At 35.1% G+C, this 14,728-nt stretch overlaps 1 protein-coding gene across 2 annotated transcripts in view; it reads left to right on the top strand.

The window, feature by feature from the left end:
• Nucleotides 1-14,728, top strand: part of LOC124612688 (INO80 complex subunit D) — a 158,534-nt gene that overhangs the window by 39,398 nt on the left and 104,408 nt on the right. For both annotated transcript variants that reach the window (XM_047141023.1, XM_047141024.1), the window contains 2 exons: nt 4,674-4,799; nt 5,571-5,772. In XM_047141023.1, the coding sequence (XP_046996979.1) occupies nt 5,720-5,772 (53 nt within the window). In that variant the 5' untranslated portion in view covers nt 4,674-4,799; nt 5,571-5,719. The remainder of the gene's footprint in view (nt 1-4,673; nt 4,800-5,570; nt 5,773-14,728) is intronic.

Raw genomic sequence — 14,728 nt, 5'->3', positions numbered from 1 at the left:
ACTAAATCACATTTACAGAGGCTAACATGGACTCTTGACCCTAAGTTATTGGTTATGGTTGACAGATGGCAAGTAACCACTTTTCAGAAAGCCGAGCAATTGAGGTTGTGAAAGAACAGTAGTTGTTGAGTGTGTCAAAGGGAGCATTACGCTGTGATTGACCAAAACAGGTGAAAAGTAAACAATAGAAGAGGAATGATTAGTAGGTTTGAGAGAGAAAATAGTGAGGGTAGAAAATGACTATAGTTTAAAAGACAAGGGCCAGTATAAATTATTGGATAACACATGAGATACTGAATTTAATTGTCAAAAGTAGAAAATATAAATCCACAGTAAATGGAGTGGGCAAAAGGGAGTGCAGAAGTTTAAAAAATTAAATTGAAATGAAAGTCTGTGAAGCTACTAAGAAAAGAAAACTTTTTGAGATTGGTAGAAGCTGAAATCTGCGATCATCAGATTGGTTTGTGTCCTGAGGAATGTTGGATCACGAGAAAGAATACTGGTGCTACAGTTTCAGAGTCAAACCTGCATTTATAGCATTTGTAGATTTAGAGAAAGATTTGGACAATGTTGACTGGAAGATTTTCTTAGAAATTCTTAAGCTAGCACGGCATAGGTCAGGGAGCATAAAAGTTATCTGTAGCTTGTATTGAAACCAGGCTGCAGTAATGAGAATCTAAGGATGTGAAAGAGGTGTTGGTTGCATCCACCATGTTGTTCAGTCTGTATGTTGAGTAAGCAATAAAGGTGAAAAAAGAGAAATTTGTAAAGGTAATTAAAGTTCAGGGAGAATAGAAAGTATCTTTGTTGTTTGTGGGTGAAGTTGTAATTCTGTCAGAGGTGCAAACGATTCGAAAGAGCAGTTAAATAGAACGAGTAGTATGTTGCAGAAAGGTTTTAAAATAAATATCAACAAGTCAGTGGCAATGAGATACAGTCAAATTAAAGCAGGTAATGCTGAGGCAACTAGATTTGCGAATGAAAACCAAAAAATAGAAAATAGTAAATCATAACACTATTTGACAGCAAAATATCAATGTCCAAAGGATGTAAAGCCGATGGGCAGTACTGAGAAAACCGTCTCAAAAAAAAAGAGAAATATGTTAACATTGTATATAAATTTAAGATTCAATATTTGCATGGAGTGTAGCCTTGTATGGGAGTGAAATGTCAATGATAAGCAATTCAGACAAGAGAATAGAAGATTTTGAAATGTGGTGCTATAAAAGAGTGCTGACAACTTGACGGGTGAATTGGAAAACTAATGAAGAGTTACTGGACTGAATTGAAAAGAAAACGAATTTTTGGCACAGGTTGACTAATAGAAGGGATCAGTCAATAGGACACATTTTCACGCATCAGTGAATAATTAATTTGACAATGGAGGAGAGTGTGATGTGTAAAAATGTAGAGGGACATCAACGCTTCACTATGATAAGCAGGTGTTCAAGAGGATGGAGGTTGCAGTAGTTAGACAGATGATGAGACTGGCATAGTATACTGGCAATTGCATCAAATCATTCTTTTGACCGAAGACCACAACATACTGCTTCAGTTAATAATAATATGAAGTGGAAATTTTGATGACAGTGGTTAGTACACATTATAACTATAATGGAAAACTCTGTGCCACTTCTTCTCTTTGGGCAGAAATTTTGTAAAAAATGAAAAACAAAGTAATAAATAAAACAAAATATCTTGCCATGATGGGCCAGATGAAACAATTTCTGAAAACTTCAGCCAATGTTTCAATTATCTCTGCAAAAGTTAAATTGAAAGAAAAAGTATTAGTTGAACCTGACATCTGAAAAATGTTTAGTTCAAACTTTGAGTCAGAAATTACTGTCCGTGAAAAGAAGGTGTGGGTATCATTTGAGGAGATTATTACTTAATTCTTAGCCATAGAAAAGGCATATTTTTAGTTTAGCCAGCATCCTGTGGAAAACTTCATTAATTTGGGTTGTGTATTAGATGAGCATCAAAATTCACTTTTTGAGTAATCACCTTGATTCTTTTCCTTGACAATTTGTGATATTAATGAGGAACATGGCGAGCACTTTCGGCAATGTATCAAAATTGTGGAGAGATGGTATGAAACCCGCTGTATACGAATATGACGGGCACTACTGGTTCTCACCTCTCAGAGATGTATAGTGGACAGTGCATCTGAGAAAAAGCTGATTTAGATACTTTAAGAAGAAGAGAGAAACAAAGTTTAAGCCAGTGCACACACATTTCCTGTTAATAAATAGGTGATATCATATTTATACTCCAGTAAAACTTTGTTTTTCTAGTGTATAATTAAATCACATTGTGACAAAACTGTATATGGTAGGTCAGATATGGATTGCTTGCCCAAGCAACCACGAGATTCAGAAGCTGTTACTCAGCAAAAAGTAATCAAAAATAATTTCATCTTTGGCCTGCTAGCAGTTACATATGATTCTTGATATTTGGTCTGTAGCCTCTGATACTTGTAGCAATGAAATCTAGTGACTCCAAAATAGATTTGTAAGAATTGCTACAAAAGCCACTCTTTACCAGTTGAACAGAAATGTACACATCCTTTACATTTAATAAAAATCCCTTACGTTTTTGAGTCCAAGTCAAAAGAATTCGCTAATAAAGTTAAACATCACACCACAATTTCATATGAAATGTAGAAAACAAGCCACCCAACTCCAGAACCAAATTCTCCAAGAGGTCAATAAGAAAACAATTTTTCATACAACAAAGTCTTGACATACAAACAAAAAAAAATAACTTAATAAAAACAGAAATCACTGTGAAAACCTCTGTAATTAGACAGAAGGTATGTGCTTAAATCAAATGCAGTCCTTTGAGGAAGAACAAGGGACCCAGACCGGCTACAAAATGCCAGTGCTGTATTTATATTTTATGTGCTACAACATACACAAGCTGTGAAGTTTGTATACACACTACTCATGTAAATGGCGTAAAGTCAGCCGTGTATCATTATTTATCTTGATTATGTATCGCTTGACCATGAGCCACACTTCAAACTACTGGAGGAAAAATAAATGTTATAAATGTGACAGTGCCACTAACTGTAATCCAAACACTAGTTCTTACCTACTGCTAGTAAGTAATCAATCCCAGTTGCTAGTGAGACTCAAAATGATTTTTAGTTGAACTAAGCGCAAGAGAAATTGTGTTCCAGTTTATGGTTTTAAAATGTTATTTTATAATATTTTAAATCAGGACTGCAGCAATGTACCAGTCTAGATTTATGTATCTGAGCAGAGTAACATTATAGGCTTGTCTGCTTACAAAATGAATTTGTCTATTGTGATGCAGGGGTGCTGTGATCTTGAGGACATGGGGCAGATAATAACATTTCAGTTATGAAGTTATTCCTCTGTTCAAACTCCCAGACTGCAATGAAAGTCACACAACACATGCTCCATCAAGAGGTTTGTTCAGTCTATCTAGGATGGACTCATTCACGCGCAACATCTAGGAAGGGGTTAATATTCTGCTGGATAACGGCCCCCATGGGAAATAAAATCAAAAACAAGTGATAGTTGCAGTAGCCTAGGAGGTCTGTTTGCTACGTGATGTGGCACAATGTAAATCCCTCCATATGCCATGATGCCACTGTTGAAGCACAGAGTCATGTAAGTGACTAATAACAAAACCACAGTTGATGAAGGCAACCAACAATTCATCTGACCTCAGCATTGTATCTTCCAGCCACAGATGTGAAATGAAGCACTGAATCATCCCCGGTCTATCAACTGGCCTATGAAGTAAGGAGTCCTACAGCTCAATAGGGCACCATCGTGCAGTATTTCGTGTTGTGAATTCTGTGAGACATGTTTTAAGAAAATGTGTTTTGTGTTGTGATAAGGGCAGCAACTAGCTTACCTTTTTATCTGCTCTCTATTTTAGCTTACTGAGTCAGATAAGGTTAATTTTTTTTTAAATTGTGTGTAACAATTTCCTAAGTTAATTAGGAAGATAGTTTGGTATGGTGTCATAGTGGCTGGTTTATTCATTTTTTGTGAGTGCTCATCCAGCCACACTTTACTCTGTTACTGTTTTAGCCTCGTCTCTGTTGACCTTTTTTTTCAGTAAGGTGATTGGCTGACTGGCTGACTGAGTGCAAATGTGCAATTGATTGTGAGTGGAATTGTATTTGAACTTGTCTCATGCCTTTAAACATTTGAACTGTAGTCACTGACAATTTTGCAAGGCAGGCTGTAACCGTAGGGTTGAGTGCCACAATAAATTTTTAAGTGTGTGTGTGTGTGTGTGTTTGTTTTATTTCCCAGTGTTCTTGTTAATATGTTATTTAAATTGTTTCATTATAATGATACTGCTTACTCACAAATTTACATTTATGTGTAGAAAAAGGGAAATAAAATTTCATTTTACAAATAAAAGATTGAAAGCTAGAATTTGACAATTTTCACTGTTTTCAATTTTCTGCAGTCTTCAGTACATAGCAGACAGATCTATTGTTTACACATTACTGAAATATATCTTGCAGTGGTGAGGATTTTTATGTCTGATTTAGGATGAGTTATCTTACATAAAGTGCTGTGTGTATATGAAGTTTTTTTTATAAAGTTTCGTTAAATACTCATTCTTAAAATTGAAATGATTTAATTTCAGTATGTCATAATGTGCTGTATTTCTGTTTGTTTCAGAGATATTTCTGTGTTTAGGGAAGAGATGGCAGCGTTAACTGGGAGTTGCATTTATTTTATTCAGCATCAATGTAGTGTCAGAGTTTATTGGAAACTAGTTTTTTGAGTGTCACGTAAGCAGAAAAGGTAATGAAAACTTCATTGCATTTTTTATATGTGCAATTTTTCATTGGTTGTTTTAATCAGTTTGGTGTGTACCACAACTGCCATGTGATATTACATTGTGTAAAGTATAAATTTGTATGTACACATAAGATGTCTGCTTAGAAAACATTAAAATTGCATTTTCTTGTCTTAATTTCAGGGTGTACACTTGTCATTCATTCATACCAATAATAATGTTTTTTTGCAAAACTTTCAGCACTCTGATTGATTGTTTGTTTCACAACAAATGCACATCTGATAGCATTTCAATGCAGAGATTAGTATACACCTCTAATAGTTAACACTAGTTAACAATTAGTTGGAAGCAAAAAATATTCAGTTTTCTTTCTTTACATTGAATTTGCCTATTAATGAAACCGTGTTATACTTTAGGTTTCTAGTACCCATACATTGAATTGCATGTATTTGTGGTGTTTGTTTGGATTCTTTATTTGTACTTCCATCTTGTATATAGCTATTTTCTGCCTTACAATACTGTGCAAATAGAGCATGCAATTAATTTAAGTGAAGTTGGTATAAGGTCTAATGACTTTTGTACAACAAATTTTAGTTCCATTTGTAAGTGGTCTTTTAGGTTTTAGAAAAAAGAGGTGTTCATTTTTATTCTTCATTACTGTTTTCTTTGTTTTTGATTAGTTTTTAGCGTATTTCCCAAAATTTTATTATTTTCTTAACTCCTTATTTGAATAATTTTTTCTTTATAATTTGAGTGTAATGATCTTTTTGTTGCAGAAAATGGAGTTTATGATTCACCAGTATTTTAGTACTTTTCTTTCAACCATTAAAATAAATAGGATTCAAGAACCTAATGTAGTATGCAGGTTAATGGCTTGTTTGGGAAGTCATACAGCTAAATTTTGTATTAGACAGCAATGTAAATAATGCTTCAAAATGATGCAGAAATGTACAGTTTAGGGTTAGTAGGAAATGCAAGGTATGCATAAAACAGTTTTATTTGTTAAAACTCTTTTGGCTTTGTCACAAACTTATCTCCCTGCTATGTACTTGGACAAAATTCTGTGGTATTAGAATTTGGAATGTAATGGAATTGAATTAGTGTTATTATTATTATTATTATTATTATTATTTTGCATGAAAATTTATTGAGTATCTACAGTACCACTCTTAGTGTTGTCAAGTACTTTCATTCAGCTTACAAGATACATGCTGAGCCATCAGGAACCTAATCACAGGACAAAAGTTTTGAAAACAAACAGTTTCATAATTAAGGAGACAAGTTACAAGAAGAGAAAGTGCTCTCCTTTATTATGTAGCATCTATAACTTAATTCCTAATAATTGAAGCCTTTTAAGAAAGAAGTTGATTTTGGTAGAAATATTATTTGCCTACAAGTCTAACACTTTGGGCTAAATCAAACAGTGGAAAATCCAGAATGGAATGGCAATATTATGAAAAGGGTAGATTGCTACTCACCATGTAGGAGGTGATGACTGTGACTCAACATCTCCACTTTATGGTGAGTAGCAGTCTATCCTTTCCGTAATATTGTCATGAACACTTTGCGTAACTTTTCCTGAGCTGCTTCACCTTTCATAATTACAGGTGATTTAAAATAAGTGTTTGATGTTAACCATTACACTGCCTTGCTGCATTCCCAGCAAGTTTAAAATAATTATTCTACTACAAAAATTCAAATTTGACAAATGTCTTAAACAATTTCCATCTCTCTTCTCTCCCTTCCTTTGTCTAGTCTGAGAGCAATAACTTGTGACTCTGGAAGCTTTTCTGTCATTTATTACTCAATGAAAATCCATGTGGTTTGTTTAAACTGGAGTAATATCTTACAATTTATTTGTGTTGCACGACTTTTCATCTTAACACATTTGTAAGAAAATAACTATGTCCTTTCATGATTCTTTGTAACTGGAAATCACATGTTTGCTTAACGCTTTAGCTGAATTAATAGGTTCCTTCAAGGGATGCTATCAATTTGGAATTTGAGTGTTTTCGAAAAAAATTCTGTTTTTTCGTGCGTTTGATAAGAGGCAGAGATCAAGGTAATCACGTTTGCTTGAAGCAATCCATTTTTAGTGTGATATAATAGATACAATAGTTCTTAGACTGTTGTAACTATTTTACAACAAGGAAAAATGATTTAATGTTAAATCTTCAGTTGTTAATTTTAAATCATTTTCAGTTATCAGTTTTATTTTCATAAATATATCAAAACATGCAGCCCATGAGACAAATTTACTTTTTGGAGTATATTGAATGCATCTCCTGGCTAACACTCTTAAAATGACCAAAATCCTTTGCTTCTGCCAATCATGTTATGATTTCTCTGCTTCTGTTCACTGACTGAAGCTGTGCATTTTCATTGTGCCCTTGCTGGTATTGCATTGCATGTGTGTATAGCAACTGAATTATTATTATATCCGATAGAAGTTGTTGTATACGTAATTTGTGAATGCAACACTATTACAGTAAAAAAATAAATAAGTAAATAAACTACTCATATTTTGCCTCTTTAATACAGTTTGCCATTTGCAGTACTGAGTAATAAGAATGTATGGTATTTACATCAACAAAAAAGTTTTTGCACCAAGAAAAATAAAATGAATGGGGAATGGACCTTTCCAGTAGTTTTAAATATTGGTAGTGGTGTTTTGACTGCCAGTTTATGAAATGAACCTAATGATACGTAACAAAACATTTAAATACTAGTGTCGTAATCAAGAGGAGACAAATTTAGTCTGGTTGACATTTTGATTAAAACCCTTCACTCTATTTTTTAAAAATCATTTTGGCCCGTCATTCTATTTTTTTTTAAAATCATTTTGGGTGGATATTACACTTGTTCATTCCATAAGACTGTGGCAAATATTTTTTTATTATTGTCAGAAATCAGCAGTGCTCTGTCTTTATAAATAAACATCACTGCTTTGCAGTTAGAGAAATAAATGTAGATGTGAGAGTAAACTTGAAGTTTCAAAATATGTTGTTAAGATTGTAAATATGTGGTTGAACATTAGCATTTACATTCTAGTAGAAACTTTTTTAAAAAGACAATCTGAGTGAACGTGATAACAAAAAGCGATGTCAAATTGCCCTCAGACAATTTGAAGAGCCTTGCATTTTTTTCTTACTTGGTGTAATTATTGAAGTTTTTATGGTTGAAGAATGGGAAATCTTCTTCTGTTCTGTGGGCCATTAAATAAAAATGTGATATTCATGTTTAAAAACATCTGCAATTAAACAGAAAAAGTTGTTCTTGTGTTGTTATAAGTTGGTGTTGCCCCTGAAATTCCAACAGTTGCAACTTCACTACAATAAGTGTCTTTTAGCGTTTTGTGTGCAAAGTTCATCTTTATGTACTTTTTCTCTAGGTCTTTACTGTCACTTTGTCAGTTGTAAAACAGGCATGAGTGGAGACATCACAGTTGATCATACCATTGTCTCATCATATTCAAACTTGAGTTTTTGGTAGTCATCCCCCCCCCTCCTCACTGAAGATTTGCCCATTTTTAATTTTTTTTCTATTTTTCCAGTCCTCACTATTTTTCACTATCTGCTTTTGTAATGCTCTACCTGTAAAACATAACATGAAGAGGGGGTAGTGTTTTGCACAAAATACGTTCAACATTCACTATAAGCTTTTTACCTGTTATTTCTAATTGATATGTTCTACATTTTTTTAAATTCTAAAATCATATCTTGTTTTTATTTGGTGCAAAGAGGGTAAGAAGTACTGTCACAGCACATTGTGCATTCTGTATTAAGTCATTGTATTTCAGATGTACTGTATGTAAACCGTTAAATGATTCCTGGGGTGAAAGGCTATTCCAACTATGTGTCAAAAATCAAATATTATAGATATTTGTGAATAAAAGTCCATGTGTTATAAAATTTTGGTCTTTTGTTGGTTGTTTAGTTGAGAGAGAAGACACATTGTACTGTTGTGTATGGATGTAATTACCAACTTGAGCTTATTCCTTTTGCACAACAAATCCATTACAGCACTTCCCTGGGATTCATAGAATAGTAACATGTGATTTGCTGTTGTTGATTTCTTGAGCTCTTCATTTCTTGCAGGTGCAATAAATACATTAACAGTGCTGAAGAGCATATTATAAATGATAATATAGTGCTGAATATACTGAGAACAGCATATGTCCAATGATATCAATAATTCTTTCATTTATTCTTCACGCATTGTTTCCCTGAAGTCCCATCATGAAAGAGTGCCTTCAGTTATCTGGAATGGGTCAAGTTACTTATTAACTGGCAGAAGCAGTTCATGTGTGAAGATAACAGTTACTTCTAAAAAATACATTGAGCCTCTTCTTAGAATATTCAGATGCAAATTTTATCAACTTTGTATATTACTTCTGACTTTTCACATGAGATTATATGTAACTCTCAAAGTTTTGATATCTGAGTCCTTAGACAATCATATGAAACTTACACTAATGCTTTCTGTAAGTGAAAGGACTCTAAATGTTGAAGAAAACAAGATGGATGTAAATGTTAGTGTGCACTATTTGGTATTTTTAACTTGAGTGGGAGACATTGGCAGTACTTAGTATTTGGATTACTCTTTTTATCCCTCCAATTGTAATTGAATGATGGCAAATAATCATTTACTTCCTCTCATTGCACATGTTGTACTCTACATGGATTCCCAGGGGTTGTAAAGAAGTGTTTTCTGCTTGCTTGTATTATGCTGAAGATTATACTGCAAGGTTGGAATTAATTTTAAATTCAATGGAAGCTGCTGTAGGTCACATTTATTTTATCGTTAGTATTACCACCATGTCTCTTTCCATAATATTTGCGTGCTCTGTACCTCAGTTTTATCCACATGCATTTAATTCTGAACTTGTGCTGCCTTGCTTGATTTTTACTATTGAGTGACATAGTAGGTTTTATGAAGTAATTGTAAAAGTAACACTTTTGCACCTTAAATCGGTGTGCATACAACAACACTGTCCCTAATATGTTCCAAAATGCCATGCATAAAAACAAGATTTTCTGTTACACATACCTCAGGTTCTGTTGGTGACAAAAATGTAGAATCAAGTGTTTTGATAGCCCTTGGTCTGAGGACCACTTTTATACCCAACAGAAAGATTGTCTTAGTGTCACAATCCTACAGTAAAGGGCCAATGGATGAGTATTACACACTCCCTCCTGCTTAGGCAAATGAAGCAAATCTGTTAGTTCTTTTTACATTTGTTGTGGTCTACAGTGGGTTTGATAGGACTTAGTGCCATTAGGTAATGAGTATGAGTAGTTCCTCAGACCCCCCCCCCCCCCACCCCCTACCCCCACCCCCCACCCAAAAAAAAAAAAAAAATTGATTGTACTATATTTTTGCTGACACCAGCAGACCAAAACCTAGCCACAGTTTCCGAGACAGCTATGCGCAGCAAATGGCTTTAATTTTTATGATGTATTTCTAAGATCCCAATCTTGAATAACCTTGAAAATTTTCTTCTTATCTTTGTTCTGTTTGGGAGATACGTAGTTTCAAATTTATCCTACTTGCACCCACGTGAAATCCTGTTTGCAGTGAAAACTTAGTTTATAAAGTGATGTTGCATGGAGAAATGTGCTGTAAAGTGCCTCTGCTATCATCTGGGAACACCAGTTGTAGTACTGAAGCACCTGCAAAATTTTTCTACATGTAAAATCCAGTCTGAGGTGTAAAATTAGGTTTGTGTTATTTCAATATCATCTAAGTAAATTATCTACATTTTTTTGACCAATACAGTTCTCTTCATTTGAGTTGCATGCCCTGCTCTAACAGGGAAAAGAAGGAACCAGTGGAAAAAGGCTCCCATCGGGGCACAAAAATGTGAATATGTGCCTGTTTGTTTAAAAGACTTTGACTGGAAAGGGGGGTACCAGTTCCCTAGTCTGTCTTCCTCAGCTCCTATAAAAATTTTCCCAAAAATGACAGGCAAAGTATATGGCAGTGACAGTGAGGAAGAGAGAGATAGTGACAGTGAGAAGAGACAGCAGCAGTAAGTAAGAGAGGAATGCAATACTAGCAGTAAGAGAGAGCAAGAGGGAGAAAGGGGATTGTGGCTATGACACAGGAAACAATGTCAGAAAGACATATAGAGATAATGACAATGAGTGGGAACTTTTTGGGAGTTTAAGGGGAGCCGGAGGTGGTCAAATCCAAAAAATTACGATTTTTTTTTCCTACCGAAAATTAATTGTAACATTCCTCTTTAATGTAAACTTTGAATTATTGTTCTACTCGCCCTAGAAGTGGAGTTATTACCATATTCCCCCACGCCTGCAGAGGAAATGGGCGGCCGCTGAATGCATCTAACACCCTCTCGTGACTTCCTGGCGAACTGCTTGGGATTTTCTCAGCCTGTTACGCATACAGCGCCTTATGTTATGCATACAGCGAGTGTGCAAGGGTTGGCTACATTGTTTTTTGTGACAAATGAAGCACTAAGAGCGCGGAACATCGTCTCTTTGCTGTTTACCGTTTCGAATTAATTCAGTGTTGCGCCTGTTGTTGGTAGTATTATACTTCTTGTGTAAAGCGTGTTTCTGGTTACGATGCCACGTTTTAGTAACCGTGTATATAAGAAGAGGAAGAACGTAGGGAAAAGAAAATTAACACTAATACCAAGTTGCGACACTACAATTACTGAAACAGTGCGTTCTTCTGCTAAGCAACACATGGCCGGCCATAGCCCTGTGACATCTTCTAGCAAATACTACCTTGGGGATGGTGACTCCAAAGGTTTCAAGGCTATAGAGGAACTGAAACCATATGGAAATGAATTTGTAGTTGAAAAGTTGGAATCCATTGGGCATGTGCAAAAGCGTATGGGTGCATGGCTTCGAAGGCTCAAACAAACTTCGGGTTCAAGTAAGCTCAGTGATGGAAAGACAATAGGAGGGAAAGGCAGGCTTACTGATGAGGTGATTGAACGTCTATAAGGCAAAATACTAGTAATGTTAGTGACATGCGAAAAGCAGTGTGGGCATTGTTCCTTCATACTACCTCTTCCAATGAATACCCTCAACACAGCCTGTGCCCAAAAGATTCCTGGTGCAAATATAATGCAAAAAGGACTATGATCACAAACATGGTTTGCCAGCAGCTGTGATAAATGCAATAAAACCAATTTTTCATGACTTAGCACAGCCAGAATTGTTACACAAATGTCTATACGGAAAGACGCAGAATCCTAATGAGAGCGTAAACAATTTGATTTGGAAAGTGATTCCTAAAAGGGTGTTTGTAAGCATAAAAACACTGCACTTTGGCATTTATGATGCAATAGCAACCTACAACCAAGAAAACAGTGTGAAGTGTGAAGTTCTGAAGGCATTAGGATTTACAGCTGGGGTGAACACTGTACGAGCACTAAGAAATATTGACAGAGAAAGGATAAGAGGAGCAGAAAGAAGAGAAAGGCATATGAAGTATGATGGAACAACAGGCCAGAAAAGAAGACAGAAGAGGAAGCTTTTGGAGAATGAAGAAGAAGACCCTGATAATCCATCCTATAGTGCAGGAATGTATTGAGAAACTTTGATAGCCATTTCCCGTAAATTAGAATTTTTCGAATATAAGGAACATTTTCTCAAAATCCACTCAAGCTAGAGAGATGAAATTTTTATACAGCACTCCTAGTGGTCAAACTTACATTGTAACACAGCCATTTGGCAATATGTTCAGTAGTTTCATTTCACTTTAATTATAAAGCAATTATTTGTAAAAAAATTTGGGTCATTAATAAAAAAAATAATTGGAAGGAAACTAGAAATGATGCTCCAAAATCCCTCTGTCATATCTGCAATACTAAACCACTCTATATGTAAAAAAAAATTCAAAATTTTCTATTTGGTAGTTTATTCATAAATGTTCCTCAAACTTAGTGATTTTAACATGGGCAGCATAGGCACCTCCGGCTCCCCTTAAAGTGAGTTGCACGTTAAAAAAGTGTGAATATGTTTGCATGCTAAAATGTTTGGGAAAATTTTTAAAAGTGCGAAGGAAGGTAGAGTGAGGCAGCTGGTACCCCTCTTTTCAATCAGTCTTTTACGTAAACGGGAACATACTCACATTTTTTGTGCTCAGAGAGGAGCATTTTTCTGCTGGTATAATTTGTACCCAGTCAAATTCATCTAGAAAACATTTTGAGGCATGATAAGCATTTCATGTGGCAAGAAAGCCATGTGAACAGGAAACCCATATGCAAATAACCCATTAAATTCAATAATTTTGAGTGGTGATACAAGCACAACAATGAGATTGCAAGTATTGTTCAGAGTAACAAGCATCATCTCGAAAGAAGAGTGACCAAATGAATTATCATAGAATCACTATTATAAGAAAAAGATGTGTGTCTTTATCAAATGCAAATAACGAATCATCTTAATATCTACTTTAATATGACAGGGAGAAATATTTTCATTATATTCGTGGGCATCAAGAAGAAATATGATGCACAGAAAGACAAAAATTTTTGGATATTTGAAATGATCTGAGGCTAAACAATAAGTTCTGGAAGCTAGAAGGCATGAAAACACCCCCCCCCCCCCCCCCCCCACACACACACACAAAATGCATTTGTCAAGATAAAGAAAAAATTTACATCTACCAACTTCAACAGAGTAAAAAGAATTTTTAAAATTTGCAAATACAATACAAATTTTAAAATTAAATGTTTAAATAAATTTACCTAAAAGTAAATTGCAGGGAGTGTCTTTACTGAATGCAGATAGAAAAAATGTTTACTGCATACATCAGTGTGGATACACATGGGGACTCACATAAAGGTGATTGACTGTGATGAGAGGAGCTCATTTGTACTAGCTTAAAAATATTTTTCCCACACAAACAAATATCTGTATTAATTTTCTGGTAGATTAAAACTGTATGCAGTACAAGGACTAGAACATTACCTTACATGGTCATTGCTCTTAACTTAAAGGGCATTACCCACAATATTCAATGCTGAAAGTTTGAGCTTTGATCCAGCACACAGTTTTAATCTACCAAGATGTTTCATGTCAGCACAGACTCCACTGCAGAGTGATAACTTCTCCTGGTTCTCATTGTGTCTGTTTATTTTGTAATAAAACTGTTGTGAAGCAGACGGAGTCTCGCTCCTCTGTATCCTCGTGTGAGTTTCCTTATTCTACTGAGTTCTGTTAAACTAAAAGAAATTCCAGCTAGAGGGCCTCTACTCACATAATAACTGTCTGGACAAATCCGTGTCTCTGTCTGTATGCTCAGACTACTCGCTGCACATGACAGATGCATCATTATAATGATGGGGATGATGACACCCTGTGATTTCACCATATATCTCCCTTGGTGAAATTGTATGTGTGTATCCTCTTTCACCTTTGTGGGTCTGATTTGTAACTTATACCTATGTTGACTTTCATGATTTGCTTCTTCTTGTTCCTCATCTACACACACACACACACACACACACACACACACACACACACACACACCTGCCTGCCTTTATAAACATTTCTTCAGTCTTTCTTTCTTTCTCCCCACCCTTATCCCATTCCTCTCCATTTTTATTTTGTGTGTGATAGTCCATTTCTCAGGATTTTGCGTATTTTTCACTTTTAATCACATAATCTGTATCGTAACCTGTGTACTCAAGCGCATACTTCTGTGTTTGACTGACTGATGTGCAGGCTTTTCATGTCGAACTTAGTGTGTTCAGTTCAACAATTGTTCGACCTTCATCACTGGGTTTTCATGTATGTAGGTTCAAATGTTTGCGAAAGTAGAATGTATAAAATTAGCAAAGTTCTCTTGGAAATTAAAAACTTAAGATCTTGCAGAAAAGTGCCATGCCATTTGCTTTGCTTTAGTATAAATGTCTACCATGTGTGAAGTAGTATACATGGAATGTTTTTTGCCT

This window comes from Schistocerca americana, chromosome 4 (assembly GCF_021461395.2).
Source record: "Schistocerca americana isolate TAMUIC-IGC-003095 chromosome 4, iqSchAmer2.1, whole genome shotgun sequence".
NCBI classification, from domain to species: Eukaryota; Metazoa; Arthropoda; class Insecta; order Orthoptera; family Acrididae; genus Schistocerca; species Schistocerca americana.
The sequence above is the reverse complement of the archived record's forward strand: the minus strand, read 5'-3'. Positions and strand labels throughout refer to the sequence as shown.